The 23,320-nt window shown below is 42.1% G+C and overlaps 1 protein-coding gene and 1 long non-coding RNA gene across 4 annotated transcripts in view; one reads left to right on the top strand and one right to left on the bottom strand.

Moving 5' to 3' along the window:
- GPR149 (G protein-coupled receptor 149) overlaps positions 1-23,320 on the bottom strand; it is a 237,823-nt gene that overhangs the window by 176,329 nt on the left and 38,174 nt on the right. The window contains exons 1-3 of one of the 3 annotated variants that reach the window (XR_005584696.1): positions 13,587-13,665; positions 13,351-13,497; positions 12,172-12,230 (exon numbers count right to left, since the gene is read on the bottom strand). Coding sequence is in view for 1 of the 3 variants with exons in the window: in XM_039488658.1 (XP_039344592.1) it covers positions 12,172-12,230 (59 nt within the window). In the remaining 2 variants the exon portion in view is untranslated. Of the gene's footprint in view, positions 1-12,171; positions 12,231-13,350; positions 13,498-13,586; positions 13,666-23,320 lie in introns of those variants that run through there. The other 2 variants (XR_005584697.1, XM_039488658.1) reach the window with 2 other exon arrangements.
- The window catches only part of LOC120372018, a 33,398-nt gene continuing 28,721 nt past the window's right edge, over positions 18,644-23,320 (top strand). Inside the window, exon 1 of the long non-coding RNA XR_005584699.1 lies at positions 18,644-18,726. This is a non-coding gene — a long non-coding RNA (uncharacterized LOC120372018). The remainder of the gene's footprint in view (positions 18,727-23,320) is intronic.

Here is a 23,320-nt window from a genome sequence, read left to right as displayed (position 1 = left end):
TTTGAATTTCTTGCCTAGGGTGGAATTACCTAATGAGCTCCAGTAGCAGGTACGCAGAGACATGTGCTCAGGTCCTTTCAGTGTTTACACTGCCTGCAGAGCATTATATAGCTTTGCTTCTTTACGGATCAGTATATATCTGTTAGATTTATGCATTCATATCAGACATTTAGAAGACTGAAGCAGTTTTGGAGTTAGTGCTGGTAGCATCTGATTATGTGATTAGGTCCCTGTTTCCACAACATTAATTGGTGTTCTTTTATCTTTTATTTCCTTTTGATCTTCGAGTTGATAGGCTGTGAATCATTCAGCCCAGACTGAAGTGTAGCCCATTGCATACTGTCTCATGCATCCAGAACACTCATTCTCCTGTCCTTAGGCATTTGTACCAGGGTCATCACCATAGTAAATGATTACCTAAATTCCAGTATCTTTTATGGCCAAATGTATACACACAGAGTACACTTTAATTCGTGAGGACTCAAAATTTAAGCCCTGGATTCAAATAGCCAACAAACATTGAGTGTTTAGATCCAAACCTCTCAGCTAGCCACTAGCTTTTTAGTAGGCTAACCCCTTGAAATATGGGGACATGAGGATCAAAAATCTGCAGCTCATGCCATATCTGATTTTAACGAAAGACAAGAAGCTTCTTCTCTCTTGCTGCTGTATATCCTTTGTGGAAGGATAAAGAGGATAAAACCCAATTTCAGCAGTTTCTAAGATCTCTCTAAAGGGTTCATTCTACACATGCTTATTAGCATAAATTCCCTTTCAAATCCCATTCTAAATTTAAAATGAGGAAAAATACACAGCATTGTCTGTTAATTCCCAAGGCGCATCTAAAACTCCCTAGCCATGGAAATTAAAGTTAACGCAGTTAACACAGTGCTCCCGCTTCCTGGACGTAGTCATGGCGATGAGGTGGGTTTTATTGTTTCTCTTCCATAGCGCTGATTTCTAACAGTCCCCATGCTAGAGCATAGAATCATGCTAACACAGCACAAGTACAGTACAATCAGTCTTACCTAAGTTCCCTTGCTTCTACCTCTCTTCAGTTTTCAAATAAATATCTTGATATTATACAAGGCACTTCTATTTCAGTGGCATCTTATCTTCAGGGAACTGAAAGTCAACATGAAGTAAAAATATGGCCTGGTTCTATGATACTTTATCCCAACATGATAGATGTGATGAATGAGGGGGATATTCCAAATACATTTGACCCGTCACTTACGCCTGATGCAAACTTGTGGCAAACAAAATCAACTAGGAAAAGAAGTTTTTATGTAAACAGGCAAACCAGCAGATGAGGTCCATGGTGTAGAACTAGAAATCTTCAGTTGCACATCTTTAGGTCCTGATATGTGAGGTGCGGACTTTAATGAAGGGTGCAGCACAGTTTGCAGGAGATGCTCAGCATCTCACAAGGTCAGACCCTTAGGAAGTCAGCTGACCGCAACTATTCCTTCTGTGCAACTAGGTAGGTCACTTAGTCTGTTCCGGATAGATCTAAACTGCCGCTGGGAGAGGTCATTCCCAGTTCAGACAGACATACAGGTGCATGCTAAAAATAGCAGTGTGGCCTTAGTGGCACGGACAGTGGCTTGGGCTTGCTGCTCGAGTACAATCTTGCCCATGGTCATAGGTATGTATTTGGGCTGCTAGCCTGAGCCATTGCTTGTGCTGCCGTGGCCATGCTGCTATGTTTATTGTGCTAGGTAAAGCAGAGCTATCCCCTGTATGTCTCCTTGAACTGGGAATCACAACTCCCAGCTGCAATTTAGATGTACCCTTAGATCGTAAGCTGTTGGGGGCAGGAACCATCTCTTACTGTATGATTGTACAGCAGGGGTAGGCAACCTATGGCACGTGTGCCGAAGTCGGCACGCAAGCTGATTTTCAGTGGCACTCACACTGCCCGGGTCCTGGCCACCGGTCTGGGGGGCTCTGCATTTTAATTTAATTTTAAATGAAGCTTCTTAATCATTTTAAAAACCTTATTTAATTTACATACAACAATAGTTTAGTTATATATTATAGACTCATAGAAAGAGACCTTCTAAAAACGTTAATGAATTACTGGCATGTGAAACCAAATTAGAGTGAGTAAATGAAGACTCGGCACACCACTTCTGAAAGGTTGCCAACCCCCACTGTACAGTGACATTCTCAGTGGGGTTCTCATCTTAGTTAAGGCCTCTAGATGCTATTGCAATAATAAATAAATAAATAATCTTAAAGTGGTGGAAATTAGTAATCTTATTTTTGTTTGGGTTCTCACATGACCAGGACATATTTTACAGTGCCACGATATGCAAAATTTACTTCAATTACAAAATTGCATTGTTTCTCTTCATTTTAGTTGCTTCCTCTGATGGCCTGGCACAAATGAAGAACTTTACAAATATTACAAAACCCATAAAATGCCAGCTGTGCATACATTAAACTTTCAAGCAGACCTCCATTCTTAAAAAAAATAATATTATTTTGCTAGATACTTATCCCAAAAGCAGCAATAAAAAAAAGTTAAATTGCCCTGCAGTTTCCCTCTTGTTCTTTTGCCTATCCTGTGATAGTAGTCTATTGTTTCACTCAGTCTTTGTTTAAATAAAAAGAGTGCTTTCACTACAGTCCATTTAAATTTGCAAACAGATTCAATCAAGCTTTGCAGCATATTAGTGGTGTGTACCTACATTTGTGAAAACATCTCAAAGGATAAGCTCAGTACCTTGGATTAAAGAGTCTGGCATAAAGGAAAGGCCAGTTTAGCTTTCTGCTCTAAAAAATGTTAACTGCCCCTGAGAAAAGGGCAGGGTAATAGAAACATGGTGCTATTGATAATTATAATTACAATAATCATTGCAGTACTGACAATAAGCTTAAACGTTCACATGTGTAATGCATGCAAATAGATCTCTTCCCAATTATGGAGAGCTCTAATAATTTTCAAATGGCTATGCTCGGGGAGATCCTGCACCTTCACAGTGCCCTATTAACTTCAGTGTGATCTATGTGAACACAGGGAGGCCACATATTCAGAGTCATTGGCAGGAATCAGGCTTTTGGACCACAATGCATCAAGATCCACAGCAGAAGATTGGCAGCAGAAGATTGGCAGCATCAGGGGAGATGAAGCCCTGGATGAGTTTATTTTAGTCATTAAGTGATGCAGCTTGTCAAATCAAGTGTGTCAATTTAATAAATTTCACTATATTTTTAAAATAACTTATCCAGCTTCCCCCCCCCCCCTTCATTATTTGCCCCTCATAGAGCTGGGAGAATATCTGATCAATATTGCCACCATTCAGCTGACTAAATGTCACATTCTGAGACTAGCATCACCCCTCTGCTGAGTGGCAGTGATGAGTAATCTGGTTAGATTCTAAGTGTAACAAATCATAGGCCACAGCACCAGGGAGGCACATGGGCCTTGGCCTGGTCACTTTTTGGCCAGGCCACACCTCAATGGCGCTCACTCCAGTTTGGCCCAGCCAAAGTTCAAAACTACCACTGATAATCCACTTCCACAGCTCCATCCCAGGCACTTCAAAGATTCTCTCTGACTACTTTCACTTTTAACTCCAAAACGTATATTATAGCTCTAATAATTTGCAAAGTACAGAACTTGGCGCAGTATAATAGTGCTAGGAATGGGGCTCCATGAAAACTGGTTTCATTGATTCTAGATCAGTTTTGCTCACTTCATGTATCAAATGATGTTTTTTTTCTTCAGTGCTAGCCCTGAAAACTCCACCTGAGATCTGAAAATCAAACTGTTTGTGGCTCACAAATCATCTTCCTGGTCTACCTAGGTGTGTTACTAGAGCAGTTAATGTGTAATTGAGCAGTCACCTTGAGATAAAGAGTCTAGGAACAGAACTTAAATCAGCACTTCTGTGGGTGTGCAGGAGTCAGAAGGAAATCCCAGCCTCCCATAGCAATATTGGCTCAGCAGTACTAACAGGAGTAAGAAGTTATTTTTGTCACTAAAGATAGAAAATTGATTCTGAATACAGACAGGGAGCAGCTCTGTTGAGCACAGAGATGCCATTTTTACATGATCACATTTCTGACCCTAAATAAAGTTTAGCCAGAATAAAGAAAGGCCAAACCAGGCAGTTTAAACAAAAGCCCTTTATTCAGGCTGGATCACAACTGGGTCCACACCCAAGCAGCAACAGATGCAACAATAGTTTCTCAGAATGAATCTTAGAGGAAGGGCAAGGACTTACTGATATGCACAGGTCCTGCCTTAAATGTCTCCCATTACATGCATATGCAAATAGCTAGATAGGTGCCAATTATCCTCTATATCCACTAGGAGGCTTATTATTAGAGGAATCAGCACATGCCAAAGATCATACATTGTATTCTTACAGATATAAGATTTATACCAAGGTAGCACTTAGCCAAGCAGGTCAGGGCCCCATTATGCCTGGTGTTACAATTCAAAACCTTGAAAATAGAGAATTCATCCAAATTCAGCAAGATAAAATTCAGTGAAGAAGAAAATTCACTTAGGAAGGAAAAAAAAATCAAATACACAACTACAAAATGGGAATAACTGGCTAAGTGTTAGTGCTGCTGAAAAGGATCTGAGAATTATAGAGGATCACAAATTGAATATGAATCAACAATGTGATGCAACTGTGAAAAAGGCTAATATTTCAGGGGTGTATTAACAAGAGCATTGCATGTAATACAAGTGAGGTAAATGTCCTGCTCTATTCAGCACTGGTGAGGCCTCAGCTGGATTAGTGTCCAATTCTGGATGCCACACTTTAGGAAAGATGTGGACAAACTGCAAAGTGCTGAGGAGAACAAAAAAGATGGTAACTGGTTGAGAAAACCTGACCTATGAGGAAAGCTTAAAAAAAAAAAAACTATGCATGTTTAGTCTTGAGAAAAGAAGACTGGGGGGTGGGGGTGGGACCTGATAACAGTCTTCAAATATGTTAAGGGCTGTTATTAGGAGGACTGTGATCAATTTTTTCTCCATGTCCACTGAAGGTAAGATGAGATGCAACGGGCTTAATCAGCCTCACGGGAGACTTAGTTTAGATATTAGAAAAAACATTCTAACTATAAGAATAGTTAAGCTCTGGAATGGGCTTCCAAGGGAGGTTGTGGAATACATCACTGGAGGCTTTTAAAAACAGGTTAGACAAACACCTGTCAGGGATGGTCTTGGTTTACTTGGTTGTGCCTCAGTGCAGGGGGCTGGACTTGACTTTTCAAGGTCCCTTCCAGCCCTACATTTCTGTTTGTCAATGACCGTCCCTGCCCCAAATAAGACTTATTGTTAAAATATTCCATTTTTGGGCAGTGATATTGCTATCTATGTGAACCGGGGATTCGCCTAGCACCCTTACAGGAAAGAGTCTCAGTAACACACAGGGGTGAAAGTAACTTAAAGCAGTGCTTCTCAAAGCCGGTCTGCCACTTGTTCAGGGAAAGCCCCGGCGGTCCGGTCTGTTTACCTGCCGCGTCTGCAGGTTGGGCCGATCGCAGCTCCCACTGGCTGCGGTTCGCTGCTCCAGGCCAATGGGGGCTGCGGGAAGGGCGTCCAGCACATCCCTTGGCCCACGCCGCTTCCCGCAGCCCCCATTGGCCTAGAGCGGCGAACCGCAGCCAGTGGGAACCACGATCGGCTGAACCTGCAGATGCGGCAGGTAAACAAACTGGACCGGACCTCCAGGGGCTTTCCCTGAACAAGCGGCGGACCGGCTTTGAGAAGCACTGACTTAAAGGACTAACCGGTATGCCGGAGTCCTGTGCGGGGCATGGCCTCAACTGGAAGAGGAGGGGCCTTTCAAGATTGGAAGGCCCTGGGGCTCCAGCTACAGAGGTGGCTGGGAGCCCCAGGGCTCAGGGGTGAATTAAAGGGCCCAGGCCTCCGGCCGTCTCGGAGCTCCAGGCCCTTTAAATCACCGCGGGAGCCCTGCCGCCTCTACTCTGGGGCAGCAGGGCTTGGGCTAGGGCTGGGGTAGCGTCGGCAGAGGTCTGGTGGTGATTTTAAGGGCCCAGGGCTCCGGCCTCTGCAGAGCTTTAAATCACCACTGGATCCTGGCTGCCAAGGCAGAGCTCAGGTGGGGATTTAAAGGGCCTGGGGCTTTGGCCTCTGCAGGGAGCCCCGGGCTTTTTAAAGAGCCACCGGAGCTCCAGCAGTGGGGCTTGGGCAGTGCTTTAAAGGGTCTGGGGCTCCCCACAGGGGCTGGAGCTCTGGGACCTTTAAATCCCCACCCGAGCCTGGCTGCTGGAGCGCTGGCGGTGATTTAAAGGGCCTGGGGCTCCTTGCAGTGGCTGGAGCCCTGTGCCCTTTAAATCACCGCCAGAGAAGCCAGTTGGTATGCCGTACCTGACCGTCCCGGCTTACTTTCACCTCTGATAACACATTGGTGTTAGCATCACATCTGAGGGGATCAGTCTCCCTTCATATGACTTTTTAAAGAAAAAAGATCAGTCAAAGAAAGAATAGGGACTGCTAAAAATTTAACCCCCAATCCCTATTGCAAAGGGAGAGGGGGAAACCCAAGTGTGCGGAAGGCTGCATTTTTGTGAATGCCTCCTCTAAGAATCTCAGCCAACAGATGACCCATAGATGGTCTGAGGGCCTTTTAGCAACTGTACCCAAGCAGGCTACTCATCTCAAGGAGGTCAAAATGTCCACTTATCCCTTGGCTGCACATTCTGTTCCAAAAGCTAGCACCAGATTGTCATGATGTCAAAGCTAACCTGTCCATTTAAACAACAAGGAGGCCAGTGGCACCTTAAAGACTAACAGATTTATTTGGGCATTAGCTTCCTTCCATTTAACAGGCCTGCGTGTTACACAGCCTTGCTAAGACTGTCCTTCCTGGAAGGCTGTAGGTATAAACGAGCTCCACCAGCTGATGTAAGCATTCGTCTTAGGGAGATTCTAGGGGAACCAGAGATTTCATGAGTACAAGTGGAAGGGAAAGATTTAACAGCTGAAACTGAAAGACAAACTTGACAAAAGTTGAGATGAACAACAAATGAGACAGGAGGCAGAGTACTGGAATGGAGGAAGAAATGTTGAGAAACTATTACATTACTAGAAACAAACTGGCTGGAATAGGAGTATAACTGAAATGCGATTTGGAAAGTGTTAAGAATCCTTTTGGAGAATATGTTTCAGAGATTCTGCTTTTACCATACATTGAATATGAAACCACATGAAATCACCCTGACAGAATGACTGTATTGTTTAGAACAAAGAATGGACCTTGAAAGTCACCAAAAATAAAAGAAGCTGGATTTACATCAGAAGCCTTCTTCCTTTTCAGGGTGAGAGATGGACATTCTGGAAGTGATGATGGGTTCTCATGAAACGCACTGAAGGCACACCGGATACATAAGATAGGATGCTTGCTGACAAACTTGGTCAGGACTGAAAGCACCAACAAGAGCTTCACCATGATCACCTAAGCAGATACATTTTTTCCCAAAGAATATTTTGAAGATAATTTACACAGTTTTCAGAACCATATTTTTATCATTGCTTTTTGGAACCTTTCACGCACAACTAAGCCAAAGCTGGCATCTCAATTGTGAGCCCACTGAGCCTCAGAAGAGATTGTAGTTGAGTCTCCTTAGATATGGATGCTTCCCTTGCACCTGTGTATGTTGTTTATGTTGTACCACAAACCATAACGGCAGGCACCCAAAATTTCATAAGAACTGATCTCCCCACACCTCACTATTTTAGGATGAACTCTCATGAAAAATGTACAGAAGATTTCAGTGCTATTGAATCTAAACCCAGACCACAGCCATCATTCTGCCTTGAACAGAAAAGCTTGCCCATAACAAATCCTGGCCACCCTGGCTTCTCCCTGTTTGCACCTGCTTAAACCGACTGTTACTAGTTGCCGGTAACAAGCCTTCATTTATAATTTCATAATGGACTGTGTTCTAAAGTATCTACCTGGGGAAGAAGTGCCCTGGAAGACACTGTTCTGATTTATTTGACTGTTTTCAAGTGATCTGAATAAAGCCTTGTATATGAAAGGCAAAATTAGTACCTGTTTTTAGCTGTGCTCAATAAAATTGCTTTAAAAACAAACAAACCCAAAACACCAATCACTTGAATGTATTAGAGACCCGAAAACTCCTATTTCATGCAGTTGCCTTTTGCATTCACTCACAGAAATGTCAGTATGAGCAGCCAACAGCTGTAAATATGGTCATTATTAGGGCCCTACCAATTTCACAGCCATGAAAAACCTGACACAGACTGTGAAATAAGCCCTTCTTTGTGAAATCTGATGTCCCCTTATTCCTAGGAGCGCCCCAGCAAAGGCTCCTAGCTCCAGTTGGGCTGGGGAGGAACAGGACTTGTACATCCCCTGCACTGCCACTGCAGAGAGGCTGGGGGAGAAGGAGGAGACCAGACCCACCTCCGGGTGCCTCCAGCTGCTGCAGGACGCCCTGGGGCTGGGCAGCAGCCCCAGAGGTCCCTGCAGCTGGAGGAAGCTTGTGAAGTAAGATCCAATCTTCCCTGTGCTGCTGGGAGCACCCCAGCAAAGGGGGCTCCTAGCTGCTACTCCAGGCATGGCTGGGGCAGGACAGGACTTGCTCTTTCCCTGCAGGGCTGCTCTTGGGTCTCTCTTCTGGCTGCAGATATCTCCTTTCATCCCCACGCTGTCCAGCTCTGAAGGCAGCAAGGAAGTGAGGTGGCAATCCTCTTTTGGGTCGGGACCTCCACAGTTACAACACCATGAAATTTCAGATTTTTAAACATCTGAAAAGGTGAAATTGACCAATTTTCAAGTCCTATGGCTGTGAAATTGACCATAATGGACCATGAATTTGGTAGGGCCCTAGTCATTATTGCATCTGCTGTCATGGAATCTGGAAGGAACATTCAGGAAGTCAGAGGATTGTCCCATCATGAGAAATGAGCTACATGTGCCATGAAGTGCACCCCTAAGTAGCCATCTGCAACATATTTCAAACAGAATGTGATTGCATCGTTTTCCCCCTTTCAACGGGTTTTGTCTTGTGAGAACATTCTTGAAAAGATCTGCTTCACGAATCATACTTCAGGAAAATATTTGAGGTTATGATTATTATAACGTGGGACTACAGAAGCTTCCGGAGTCTTTATTCAGGAATCAGGGCCCTACTGTGGTAGGTGCTGCACAAACATGGAGTAAAGAGACAGTCACTGCCTTTTAGGACATACTGTCTAGGTTGATGGTATGATGTAACAGACGGATGAAACAAACGGGAAGCGGACTAAGGGAAGATGAGCTAACAGTTGTATGGGCACATTTTCACACAGTCTAGTTGTGCACACAATGGCCCTGATCCAACAAAGGCTTCTGCTTGTGCTTAACTTTACGCACTGCAAATATCCAATGTGCTGGCCCCACTAGTGAATGCTGAGCACTTGAAAGTCTGGCCCTGTGTGGATGTTGCAAAATGCTTGATCTTTCTTCCCTCCTAGAATCAGAAGATATTTCAGCAACACGGAAGATACTGCAGAAAAAGAAGCTTTCACTTATTCAGCCTGAGGACCAGAACACTGCTGTGCATTATTCACTATTGATAAAGTTTCAATAAGAAAAGAATAAATAATTTGACTTATCACAAATTCAATTGGTATCTGGTCCTTCAAACCCCTTAACTCATGCAGATTGTCCCAGATCAGGCTCTTTGTGATTATTTTTTTTCCAGAGTTACAAGAAAACCTTTCTTCACAGTGCTGAGAAGGGCAATCTATCATTGCAGAACCCAGGGGGATGAAAGTATATTTAATCAATAGCAAAAATATGCAATTCGTACTGCCTGAAAAAAGGGATCTCTTTGTTGGAATCTAAAGAAAGAAAGAAGTTACTTTCCAGAAACTGGGCCATTGTGTGAGAACAGCAACATCCTTTACTACGGTGCTTTGTCACATGGAGCTATGATTTTGTCACATGGAGACATTTTTATACAATTTAAGAAATGTTAGAGAAGTTGGATAAACAGAAACTCAAATCACAGACATGATACCTACAAAAAAGCCTCATGCTGGTGCACTGATGTCACTGCCTCTCAGGCTGACCAGTATTGTCTCATTGTTTCCTTGTGCTCCCTCATTTGTCTGAATCCATCGTTTGTCTCATCTTATTATTTGTATTACCATAAGATTGTGGAAGTGGAGAAAGGGATAAAGGGAATTTGAACATAAAGATTCAAGACTCGCGTTATTAGGGTCAGTGTCAGCCTGACTTTGTTAGTCTGACTCTTGCTCTATTCCTAGAGACTAAGATCTTTATGTTCAAATTCCCTGTATCCCTTTCTCCACTTACACAATATCTAGGAACCCTACTCAAGACTAGAGCCCCATTGTGCTGGACACAGTACAAACATAGGACAAAAACGGTCCCTGCCCCAAGGAGCTTCCAGTCTAAGTCTGAGACAAGACACAGCAGAATGATACAAACAGCTGGGGGAGTACAAGTCAACAATGAGACAATATTGGGTAGCATGAGAGGCAGAGGTCTCTCCCCACTAGCTGTCTAACCATTGTCAAGTTTTCTGTAGGCATCACAGCAAAGGAGGGATTTGAAGGTGGGTAATGAGGTGGCTTTGTGGATACTTACAGGAAACATCTCCCAAGCATGAAGAGCAGCATGGGAAGAAGCATAAAAGTGTTAATTTTCAAACAAACAAGAGGTCAGTGGAGATGGGCATCATGAGTCAATGAGAGGTGAGCAGAGACAGCTTGATAGCAACCGAGAGAGGACAGGGAGGGTGGAGACTGTCTGTGAAGGGCCTTGAACGCCAATATAAGCAGCTTATATTTGATGCAATAGTGAAGGAGAAGCTAGCTCCCTGGAGCAGGGACAGCCTTTTTGTTCTGTATTTGAACAGCGCCTAGTATGATGAGCTCCTGCTCCATGACTGGAGTTCCCTGATGTTATGGCTGTACAAATAATAAATATTGGCTGTGGCAAAAACCTGAAAGAGTGAATTAGTATTTTTTCAAATGAGAGAAAACTGCAGATGTTTTCCCTAAGGGATATGCACTGGGAGTCAGAGAACAAGTTTCAATAACAGAATTAGTAAATATACATGTACTGTGAAAATGAATAAATACTCATCTTCCAGTTCAGGTCTTAAAGAAAATGCTTCCTCTACTAGGAGAACAGTGATCCATCTAGCCTATTTAATATACGGCATATGCGTCAGCATGATGTAAATGCATAAAGAATTGACATCAGTGAGAAATTCAAACTTCTCCCTTGACAGCAGCTGTCTAAGAACTGCACATTACATGGGGGAAACTGCTGAGCAGCCATGCTTCCTATTATTCAAAGCTCCCGTCCTTTCCCCAAGAATCTATTTCCCCTCATTCCCCCCAAAAATATTGACAGCAAAACCACATTTTTTCCAAACATGTTCAGATGTTTCTGAAATGGTAAAAGAGCCTCTTAATTTTTAAACTTCTGAGCAGAAAAAGTGATCAAAAAAACCCCAACCCAAAATAAAAAACAAACACCACACAATCAATCACTTTGTCTGCTAACAGTAAGTAAAGTTGGCCAGATAATTTAAGATGAATCATTTTGCCTTCTCTCTCCTGTTCACAAATTGTCAGTGAGCAAGTTGTACAGTTTTTCTGTATTTCACCAGAGATGTCCACTTAGTAGTGTTGATTAATTTTTTATTATTAAAATGAGAACAAGGGGAAGAGTTCCCTGCTTCTACTGAAGTTCATCCCAAATTGGATGCTGCCATACATCCTTTCCAGGGATTAATTTATATCTGTAGTTTATCAAGATAATTCTGAAACAAGGGATTTTTGCCTTTGAAATGCAGCAGATTGTAAAACACAAGAGATTAAAATACAGAATGACTGGGGGGAGGATCTCTCCTGAAGAAAGCTACAACTGGTTGGGAATATTTCAATTAAATGTCAAAGTTAAATATTTTTTCTATCAGAAATTGGCAATTTGGTCAAAACAAAACTTTTCATGGAAAGAGTCAGTTTCTTGACTTGAAATTTAAGAGAGTTCTGAAGTTGTCAAAAACATTTAGTTGTGACACTTTCCAAAGCAAAAAAATCTGTTCTGGTGCAAAACAGCTTTTCATTTCTAAATGTAAGTTACTTATAGTAATAAAATCAATCAATAAAAATGAACCATTTCCACTTACCTGAATCAATTCTGGATTTTTTCAGGTCATGAAAATTTTCAAGATTCTGACTTTTCATCCTAGTGAGGACAAAAAAATTGTTTGAATTCTCAAAAGTTTCACAGGATGGGAAAACCATTTCTCACCCAGCTCCACTCAATATTCCACTCTGCTAAGTGTGGTACAGAGAGAGGAAGATTGATTAAAGGCTTCCTAACCCCTTAAGCTTCTTAGTTCGAACAATAGTCACTTTTACTATGGCATTTGCTTCACCCTCGGAACCCTCACTATAGAGATGTCTTTAGGATTTTGATTTACTTGACTTTGCAAAGCAAAATGTAGTTTCAGTAAATGAAACTGACTTCTGCTTACAACAAAAAAACAAAACATCTTTCCTGGTTTTTGTTTTCAAAGTTTTCTGTGAAATGAGTAAAGAACAATATCATGTTGTGTGTAAGACTTGTGTACTGCCTCTTGAACGAATTTGGGTCATTCAACTTTCCCTAAGTTATTGTGTACCCTCTGTTATAGCATGTTGGGTTGGTTTAACAAATTTTGAATAGAAGAATGATTAAAGGCTGGCAAATAAGTCAGGTATTTGGCCTTTTTTATCTTAATCCAAGCAGATAACCCAGGCCAGCAACCTATACCCAAGAGGGCTGCTAACCTGCAAAGGCTTCAGCATCTTCTGAACTTTATATATTGAATAGTCCCAGTGACAGCTTTTGTCCCCGGAGTCCAATATTATAAGGCACAGAGAATCTGCCTCCCAAGAGGCACTCAACACCAACTATGCAGCATCAGGCTGCTTAGCGCTGCACTGACATTCTGGACATTTTATATGATGTAGAGCAGCAGCTCTCAACCAGGGGTCTGGGCCCCCCTGAGGAGCCACAAGCCAGTTGCAGGGGGTCTGCCAAAATAAACCAGAGAGCAGGGCTGGCATTAGACTTGCTGGGGCCCAGGGGAAAAAAGCCCAGGACTGAAGCCAAAGCTCAGCAACTTAGCATAGTGGGGCCCCAGTTAATTGCCTTGCTTGCTGTCCCCTAACACCAGCCCTGGCTTTTTACTGAATATGCAGAAAAACAGTAGTTGTGACACTGGTGGGCTGTGGAATTTTTACAGCATGTTGGGAAAGGCGGGGCCTTGAAAAAAGCTTGACAACCCCTGACATAGAGAATTATAAACTGTTCCACTCACTGCCTCAGCATCACCGGCCATCAGGGCGTGACACTGCAGGGATCTTTGTCTCTAATACCTTCTGAAGGTCACCTCTGTGGCCCTGCAATGGCCTCTTTCCATCTGCAACTAGCCCTTCAGCTAAGCCTTGTCTAATCCAGACTCTTCCTGGGATAACAAAAATCCACCAGAAGGTCATACAAACAAAAAGTTTGTCTACTTGCTTGGGCTCCTCTTCAGCCCACCTTCTAGGTTACCTTTAAATCTCTCTGGCTCTGAGATAGCACCCATTTCCCAACCTCCTTCCTGATAATCCCCTCACAAGCTCAGATGCCTTCTATAAGAACCCACTTGCTGCATGTGATTCCTCCTCAAACTGACTTTTCTCTGCCCTTTCATCAGACCCAGGTGTTTCAGGGTGTTACCTGAACCAATTAGTGCAGCCCCTTAGTCTGCGAGGTAGCTAATAATGGCACAGCTGGGCTGACTGAACAGGGCTAGCTAGTCCCAGGTTTCCTGGCTCTTAAAGGGGCAGGCCATCCTGTTATCAGGATCATAGAAACTAACATTACATCTCCTTACAATAGGCTGGTGGGATTTTTTTCTGTGAATGTCTGTAATTGGGACTAAGTTCAGTTGTTAGTATCTGCTATGGAATATTTATTTTTCAGCTGGTCTGGTTGGATGAATTAGGTAGCATTGATCAGCTTGTCACAAAATCAATTCTTAGCAATTTGCAATTTAAAAAGAAAAAAGAATGTCCCCTTCTTTTGGGGCCTAATTTTGCAACCTGTACTTATGTGAGCAATCATTACATTGGCTCATTAATCTCATTGGCTCCAATAAACCTACTACTGTGAATAAGAACTACTCAAATCAGTAAAAATTTGCAGGATAAGGCCCTTAGTACTTATGGCCCTTTTAACTGAAATACTGCTTACTCATTATGGCTGCAGTTCAGCAAGATACGTAAGCATGTGAATAATTTTTAACACATAAGTAATCCCACTGACTTCGGAGAGACTACTCAAATGCTTAAAATTATGCACATGCTTAAGAACCTTGCAAAATTAAGTCCTATATTATAAGGGTTGCTGGACCTAATCAGGTTGTTTATCACACCACCATTTATCCTGTTTACCTAATTAAAGACACATACTGTTAGCGTAGGTTTATTACTTTGTCCATATGCTAGATACACTTAGATAACTGAGACAATAGTGTACTTTCGAGTAGATGATGTATTAACTGGGTTAGTACATACTGAAGGTCAGTACCAAAATATCTCACACAATATAATGTCTCATGTCTCGCACAATATAAAACACGGATGTTGCCGAGCAGACAGATACACAGTACATGTGCTGGATCTATAAATGGCCCTTCTTTAGTAAGTGTTTGCTATAAGCTTGCTTTCTTTAGATGTAATTCAAGGCAAAGAGCTACAAGCCAGCCAGCTGGTAGCTCACAAGTCAAGCAGCATTTTTCACCATGATTAAAATGAGAAGTAGAGATCTGTTTTAAAAATATTTTACAGTATTTTTTACTGGCCTCTCTGAGCCTAATGCTGGAAGCATATTCTTGTTTTGAGGTCATTTGTGACAGTTCCACTAAGAGCCCTACATATGACACCGTGGGATAAATTCTGAAGTGACGTGTGTAGCTCTTAGATCAGAGGTGGGCAAACATCATACTTTTTCTTCTGACTTCTGCAGCTGCCCTGAACAATCTTGGGGCTCTAAGAAGGTTACTTTTAAAAAGAGAAGAGACAGCATAATGTGAAGGGAAACCAAGGAAAGATCCTTCCATTTCCATAGTTAGTGCCAAGTATTTAGGCTTGGAAGGATTAGATTTTTTATTTCTAAATGTCGGTAAACATCAGTTTCACCGAACATCTACAGACCAATAACAATTTCCATTGATAATATTCAAAATTTACAGATAGGCAAAGTAAGAAAAATGCTGCTTGAGACTTTAATAAAGACAGATGACAACCTAGCTGCTTGAGACTTTACTAAATTCAGTGATTTAGACTTTTGAATTAGGCTGGCTACAAATGGACTAGCAAATGAATAGTTAAAAAAAGGGGTGGTTTGTTGATTTAAGACTACTTACTTTGTACATTTGGACATGTGATATTGACAATTTGTGTTTTAACAGTTTATAAAAATTTAATTTTTTGAATCTCAACATCTGCAGTCATTAAATAACTCTCTGACCCTCTCATAATGTCACGCAACTATGCAAATTTAAACATATGAAAATCTAAAAAATGCTTAAAAATAAACATGAATAGTTATCGTCAAAATTATGTGAATTCATTTATCAAAATTAAAAATGAATTCTGCTAAGCCTACATGTATTCATCTCACACTCTGAATGTATCAGAGAGACCCAGAAAGGCTTTTACTGCCAAAATAAAAGTTAAAGTCGCCTTCACAGAAATACTGTATCAAGTTGTTTATTATAGCTTGTGAGTTCCTTCAAGTAGGGATTTTCTTTGTCTGAAGGGGAGGCAATGCGGCCTAGTGGTAGCTCCTGGGACATAGAAGATCAGATTTCTGTTCCTGGTTCTGCAGCTAGGTGACCTGGGACAAGTCATTTGACCTCTCTGTGCTTCAGTTTCCCCATCTGTAAAATGGGAATAACAAGTCTTACCTTTTTTGTAAAGCACTTAGAGATCTATTGATGAAAAGAGCTATATAAGAACTAGGTAATGTTGTTGTTCTATGTTTTCTACAGCATATAGTGCCCATCTTTTAAAAGGGGGAAAAGGAGGAGCCAGGAAACTATAGACCAGTCAGCTTGACTGCGATATCTGGAAAGCTACTGAAGCAATGTATAAAACATTCAGTTTGAAAATACCTGGAGGATGAAGGGGTGATCACTAGCAGCCAGTACGGATTTACTAAGAGCAAATCATGCCAAACCATCTTGATTTCCTTCTTTGACAAAATAACTGGTTTGGTGGACAGGGAGAATGCGGTGGACATAATATACCTGGACTTCAGCAAGGCCCACATGACATTCTTACAAGTAAGCTGGAGAAATGCGGACTTGGGTGTTTAGATGTTGCTTGTGATTATTAGAACTGGGAGCACTGGCTGCTGGGAGTCTGAAAGAACAGGAAACAGGAAGGTGGGGGAGGAGTTGAGGAGGCAGAGTGAGAGTTACAGAGGGTGCAGCAGCAGCTTGGTAAAGAGGCTTCTACTTTAAAAATAAAGTCCTGTTGAAGTTTGTTAGTACCTTGCCTGGTTGATACAACAGGGCTCAGTAGAACTACCATTTTATAATGGCTTTATAATTGGTTAAACCACCGCAAACAAAGAGTAGATATTAATGGAATGATGTCAGATTGGAAGGAAGTCTCAAGTGGTGTTCCACAGGGATCTGTTCTGGGTCTGGTTTTATTTAACATCTTCATTAATTACCTGGATGTAGGAATAGAGAGCACACTGATCACATTGGCAGATGACACAAAGCTCTGTGTGTGTGTGCAAACACTTTGGAGGATAGAACTAAAATTCAAGGGATATTGATAATTGGAGAACTGGGTTATAGAAAACAAAATGAAATTCAACAAGTTGAAATGTAAGGTGCTACACTTAGGGATAAAAAACCAAATGCAAAAATACAGAATGGGGGATAACTGGTTTGGCAGCAGCACTGCTGAGAAGGAGGTGTGGTTCAGAGGTGTGGTTGATCACAACCTCAAAATGAGTCAACAATGCAATGCTGTTCCAAAAAAAAAAAAAAGCAATTTTGGGTCGCATCAACAGAGGCATAGCATGAAAGTCCTGGGCGGTGATAGTACCACTCTACTTGGCACTGGTTAGGCCTCAGCTGGAGTACTGTGCCCAGTTTTTGTCACCACTGTATAGAAAGGATGTAGAGAAACTGGAAAGGATCCAGAGGTGGACAACAAAGATAATCAAAGGGATGGAATGCAAGCCATATGAGCAAAGGCTGAAGGAACTGGGTTTGTTTAGTTTGGAAAAGAAGATATTAAGGGGGAGATATGATAGTGGTCTTCAAATACTTTAAAGGCTTCTGTAAAAAAGATGGAGAAAAATTGTTCTCTTTTCCCACAGAGGACAGGACAAGAGGCAATGGATTCAAACTACAGCATAACAGATTTAGATTCAATCTCAGGAAAAAACTTCCTAACTGTAAGAACAGTAGGACAATGGAACAGATGCTTCGGGAGGTTGTGGAACCTCCTTTGCTGGAGGTTTTCAAAAGGAGCTAAATAGCCATCTGTCTTGGATAGTTTAGACACAACAAATCCTGCATCTTGGCAGGGGGTTAGACTAGCTGACCGTTGTGGTTCCTTCTAACCCTATGGATCTATGATTCTATTCACACAGTTAATGCTCAATAATTAATAATCAAATATGGACCAAAATAGTTGTCCCTCAAAGAATGGAAGAGGAATCAAATATTTGAAACACTGCCACTTTTAACATGTCTCTGGATACTGCCAGAACAGAGGAAAGAGAATATATCACTGTATGACATTTTAGATTTCCTTTTCACACATTTTTGTGTGTGATTTATTGCTTCCAGGATTTGATTTAAACTCCAGTATTTTTAATCAGTTCGCTGTCAATAAAGTCATTATGTTCACATATTGATAGATAAATAGATAATATGATTTGTGCTTAGTTGTCTGTTTTGGGAATGTGCTTGGTTGTTCTAGGAAATGATGCTATTGCTAAATGATCTATGACCTGCTTGCATAACCAATAATAAATATTGAACAGTATCATGGTCAAGGGAAACGTAGAATGTTTAGAGTACAAGTAAATAGACCTATGTACCCCACGTCTGCAAAATCCTGAAAATATGCTGTATCACTATGGTCTGATATGACGTCAAAAATGGTATATATATATGTACTCACTGCTCTGTATCAGGGTGTCACTCCTCTGGTATGAACCGAGGGGGGCACCCGCTCAGCTGATCGTTTAATAAAGGGCTGCTATCTGTTTATACTCCATCTTGGTCTCTGTGCCTCCTTGGGGTAATTGGCTAGCTCCGGGGAGAACAAGCCCTTTTGGCTAACAATATCTAGGCTTAGATATCAGAATTGCCATTTACTATGATCATTTCTGCTGGGTTACATGTTAATAATTAGGCAGCACTGAAGGAATTTTCACACAAGTTGTAAAAAAAATTCCACTATAACCCTTCCTGATACAAAATGATTATTAACCCCCAGTATTCATTCTGGGCAATGTGGTATATCAGACACTGTGTTAAAAATGACAAGCTATCACTGTAAATTTAAAAAAATGTCCTTATTCTGCTTGCAGGCTAGGAGGCTTTGAGGGAAGCCATGTGATCTGAGTACCATCTGAACCAGTTTTGCACACTGCTAGCTTACAGTAAAGTGGGGTGAGTTGTGCCTCTTTGTTTTAGGGAGCAGTCTGCTTTGTCTCTCTCTCTGGGTTTTTGGAGTTCTTGTGTGTTATTCTAAGAAATAAAGGAGTGTTACACTGTAACCTTCCAGGAGGAGTAGTTTATGTTTCTATCAATTTTCTCTTTTTGCATTCCATGAAACAGAACAGGTAAAATCCTGGGCAACAAGCAAAGCACATTTCCCCATCCCTGCTCCATAAAAGGACTTATGCTCTGTGCTAGGTATGTACTAACGGGGCTCAGAAATGGAATGTTCCGCCTTATAGTGGCTGCATAGCCACTAATTGCAGTCAAATAGGAGGCCATGAGCAGCATCATATCCGTACATGGTGAACTAGACCTAGATTCTGCAAAGTGACCCTCTCACGTGAACCCTTCTTCCTGCATGGAGTCCCACTAGCTATATAGGTACTCAGATAGATCCATTTGCAGAATAAGGGCTTTAGTAACTATTTCACTATGAAAATATTGCAAAATCAAAGCTAACAAGCTGGCCAATATTTTATTGGTTAGGTGCCTATTAATGGACCTACCTTTAGTTCCTTTGAGCTATTTTTATGGTGAAGCTGGTTTCCTGTTTATTTTTATGGTGAAGCTGGGAATGGGCGACAGGGAATGGATCACTTGATGATTACCTGCTCTGTTCATTCCCTCTGGGGCACCTGGCCTTGGCCACTATTGGAAGACAGGATTCTGGGCTAGATGGACATTTGGTCTGACCCTGTATGGCAGTTCTTACTTTTTATTTTAAAATGTCATAAATGAGAACAGGTGGATGATCAATATTTCACAGCAGTGCTAAAGTAATCACATCCTCACCTTGATGAGTTGCTAAAATGATTATCTATGAATATTCTGGCATAGGACAAAACTTTTTTTGAAATTATCGCTTTCATTCTTAATAATTAGCACTGCCATTTAAAGCATTGTACAGACATTGACTAATCATTCTCTATAACAGGTAATTCAATACTATCAGCAGCTAGGGAAACTGAGGCACAGAGCTGTAAATTGGATTCAGGTGTAAAACTCAAGAGTTCCTCACTCCCAGATCTGTGTTATGACCTTAGACTACACTGCCTCGAAATACTTCAGTTTAAGGAGCTTATCCTTCTGTCAGCACGTCACCATATAATGTAGTAACATTCATAACACATCTGCACTTACATAAGACTTTCATCTGAGTATCTCAAAGCCCTTCAACAATATTAATGATTTAAGTAAGCTTCACAATATCTGTCTGAACCTCAGTATTATACCCATTTTTCAGAACACTCAATGAGGCAAAGAGAGCTTAGGGGACAAATTCTACTCTCCTGCATCAAACCAGAGTCGCTGAGTTTGGACAGGGTGTGTTTGTGAGAGAGAAAGGTAGAACCCTTCCCTACATGGCTATGGAGCAGTAGTGGATTGCCTGCACTCTAGCCTGCAGTAGGTTGTACTGCTGCCCTGCCCATGTTTGTTTCCCTGCCCACAAATGCCCTAACCTGCCAGGGATGCAGAAGGAGCTCCTGATCTTGGACAGGCAAAAGGGGTGAACAATCTGCAGGAGAGTCCAGATCCTGCCACTCTCTCCATGAAGCATAAAGCCATTGATTCCACGGTGGGCTGGGCCCTCTGCAGCTGTGGAGAAATGGGAAAGAAGTTGTGCCTAAACAGCCAATAGCTGGGATAGCCAATTGCTAGTAGGAGATTCCTGGTTGGCAGAATCATTCTTGGGGCATATCAGTGTTACATTCGCATGTTAAGATGGTTGGACACACTGTAATCTGACACAAAGTCACTATATCAAGAGGGCTGAGAAGACGACTGGTATTCTAGAGTCAGGTATCCTGGATTCTAGACTCACCCTTTAGCCTGTTTGAGCAAGTCCTAGAGGGCTTGTCTACGTGGCAACTTACTGCACAGCACTAACCCAGTGTGAATCTACAACACATCAGCTTGCTATGCAGTAACGTCCCATGTGGACACTGCTATAGTGCACTGAAAATTGTCTACACTTTCAACTAGTAGCATGCCAAACTGCACTCGGGGACTGTCGTCTGCTCAGCCCTCTTGATAGACTGACCTTGTGTGAGATTATATTGTGTCCAAACACCTTCACATGTGAATGTAAGGCTTCGACTTAATATGCCCCAAAAGTGATTCTGGCAGCCTGGAATCTCCTGCTAGCAGTGCTTATGTGACACACGACTGAGGCTCATCCTGCACACAACAGGATGGGTAGTAATTGACAAGCCTATCAGATGTCCAGTTCTTTTTTCTCACCTCCATTAATTGCTATTTATTGTGAATGGACATTTCTGAATGCCCCACATAAGCAGAAATGGGAATTATAGCCAGTAGTTCCTCTAGATTATTTATACCATCGATCCCAGGAGCTGTCTATATCATTCATTTCAGATGGCTGCAAAGGAGAAAACCAAAATGTAGAGAAAATGAAGGCATGGCTTGCATTTTGTATAGTCTGGTATTAAAACTAGAAGTATTTCTCCTGTTTAGTGCTGAGTACAAGCAATATCTTTAAATACTCTTTTGTTATCCTGTCCATTGCCTCTCTCAAATGTCATGGTTAATGACTCACTGGTGATTTGCAAAGAGGTTTGCCTCATGGAAATATCAGAAATCATCTCCTTATTCACCAAGCAGGTGTAACGCTGATATTAGCAACTAACTTCCCTGCTTTCAGTGAAAACACACACACGCGGCTGGATGGTACTGGTACTCTGTACAAAGCCTGTGCAGGACCCAGAAGGAAAGGAATCCTCCGCTCCTCAGACTCCATAGTATCAGTGTAGCTGCTCCACGGCTATTAATATAACCACTACAAGACTGTAGTAAAGGCTGATGCTCTGCATTCAAAGTTTTCACAAGTGGATCCATGTAGCTGTGGACCCTCTGGTCAGAGACACAATCCACAACCCACTGAAATCAATGGAAAGGGACTTCCATTGACTTCAACAGAAATTGGATCAGGCCGCTTGCCTTTGACTCTTTCCTGGCCTGCCCAAGACCCTTTCCTCCTGCTGCAGAACCACTGTGCAACACTGCTCTGTGGCACACAAAGGATGCCAGGATGCCTTGCATATGTCTCATACTGTGGAACTCATTGCCACAGCATGTCATCAAGACCAAGAACTTATAGGCAAAGAGGGTTTGGACATTTATATGGATAACACAAATATTCAGAGTTATTGAGCTAATGAACACAAAGGGTTTTGGAAGGGATAAAAACTTCATGATGCAGGTAGTAACTATTACAAATTAGGATGAGACATTCAAAGGGCAGGTTATGCCACATCTGCCTACTGTGGGGTTCTTGCATCTTTCTCTCAGGCATCTGACCACAGCTGGAAACAGGATACTGGACAAGATGCACCACAGCTCTGATCCATGTCCCCATGTTCCCTGCATGGCCTGCTCACCATGGCCCACTGGGACCATGGCGAATCCACTGCATTTGGGGCCTTCCATTGATTTTTGTGCTTACAGTTTAGTGCAGGGCTCAGTGCTCTGCTAAACTGAGGCCAGAGTATCCAGTAGTAGAAGCGGAAGTGAAGAAGATTTACCCTATCCAACTGTCACTTTAGGAGGGAATGTAGGTTCTCTAGGGCTGAATATAATTCCTCTACTTTTGATCTGGCTGGCATGCCAAGTCTTTACCAAACTACAATGGGATTTTTATGATCACAAGTGCTCAGGACCTTGGTTTTTCATCTCACACCAAAGATGGTATGACTGCTGTTATTTATAGGAACATAAGAATGGCCATAGTGGTCAGACCAATGGTCCATCTAGCCCAATATCCTGTCTCTGACGGTGGCCAGTACCAGATGCTTCAGAGGGAATGGACAGAATGGGGCAATTCTGAGTGATCTGTTCCCTGTTGACCAGTCCCAGCTTCTGGCAGTTGGAGGTTTAGGGACACCGGAAGCATGGGGTTATGTCCCTAACAGCCATCAATGGACCTATTATTTTTTGAACCTAGTTAAACTTTTAGCCTCCACAACATCCCATTAACAAGTTCCACAGGTTGACTATGTGTTGTGTGAAGAAGTACTTCCTATTGTTTGTTTTAAGCCTATTAATTTCATTGGGTGATCCCTGGTTCTTGTGTGTTATGTGAAGGGGTAAATAATACTTGCCTATTAATTCCCCACCCCCACCTTTCTTGATTTTATAGACCTCTATCATATCCCCCCCTTAGTTGTCTCTTTTCTAAGATGAACAGCCCAAGTCTTTTTAATCTCTCGACATATGGAAGCTGTTCCATACCCCTAATCATTTTTCTTGCCCTTCTCTGCACCATGTCCAATTCCAATATATCTTTCTGAAATGGGATGACCAGAACTATATGCAATATTCAGGCTGTGAGTGTTCCATGGATTTATATAGTGGCATTATGGAGCCAGCCTTACTGCAGACTTCGTGGGAGTGGAGGTTCTGGGAGACACTATCCATTCAGAGATTGAAGGCAGTAGGATTACCATATGCTTACAGTAGAAGTACATGTTTAAGTACTATGCTGGATTGGGGCACTTTGTAGGCTAGACCATGGAGTGCACTAAGC

This window comes from Mauremys reevesii, linkage group 9, assembly GCF_016161935.1.
Source record: "Mauremys reevesii isolate NIE-2019 linkage group 9, ASM1616193v1, whole genome shotgun sequence".
Classification (NCBI taxonomy): Eukaryota; Metazoa; Chordata; order Testudines; family Geoemydidae; genus Mauremys; species Mauremys reevesii.
This window is presented reverse-complemented; position numbering and strand designations above follow the sequence as displayed.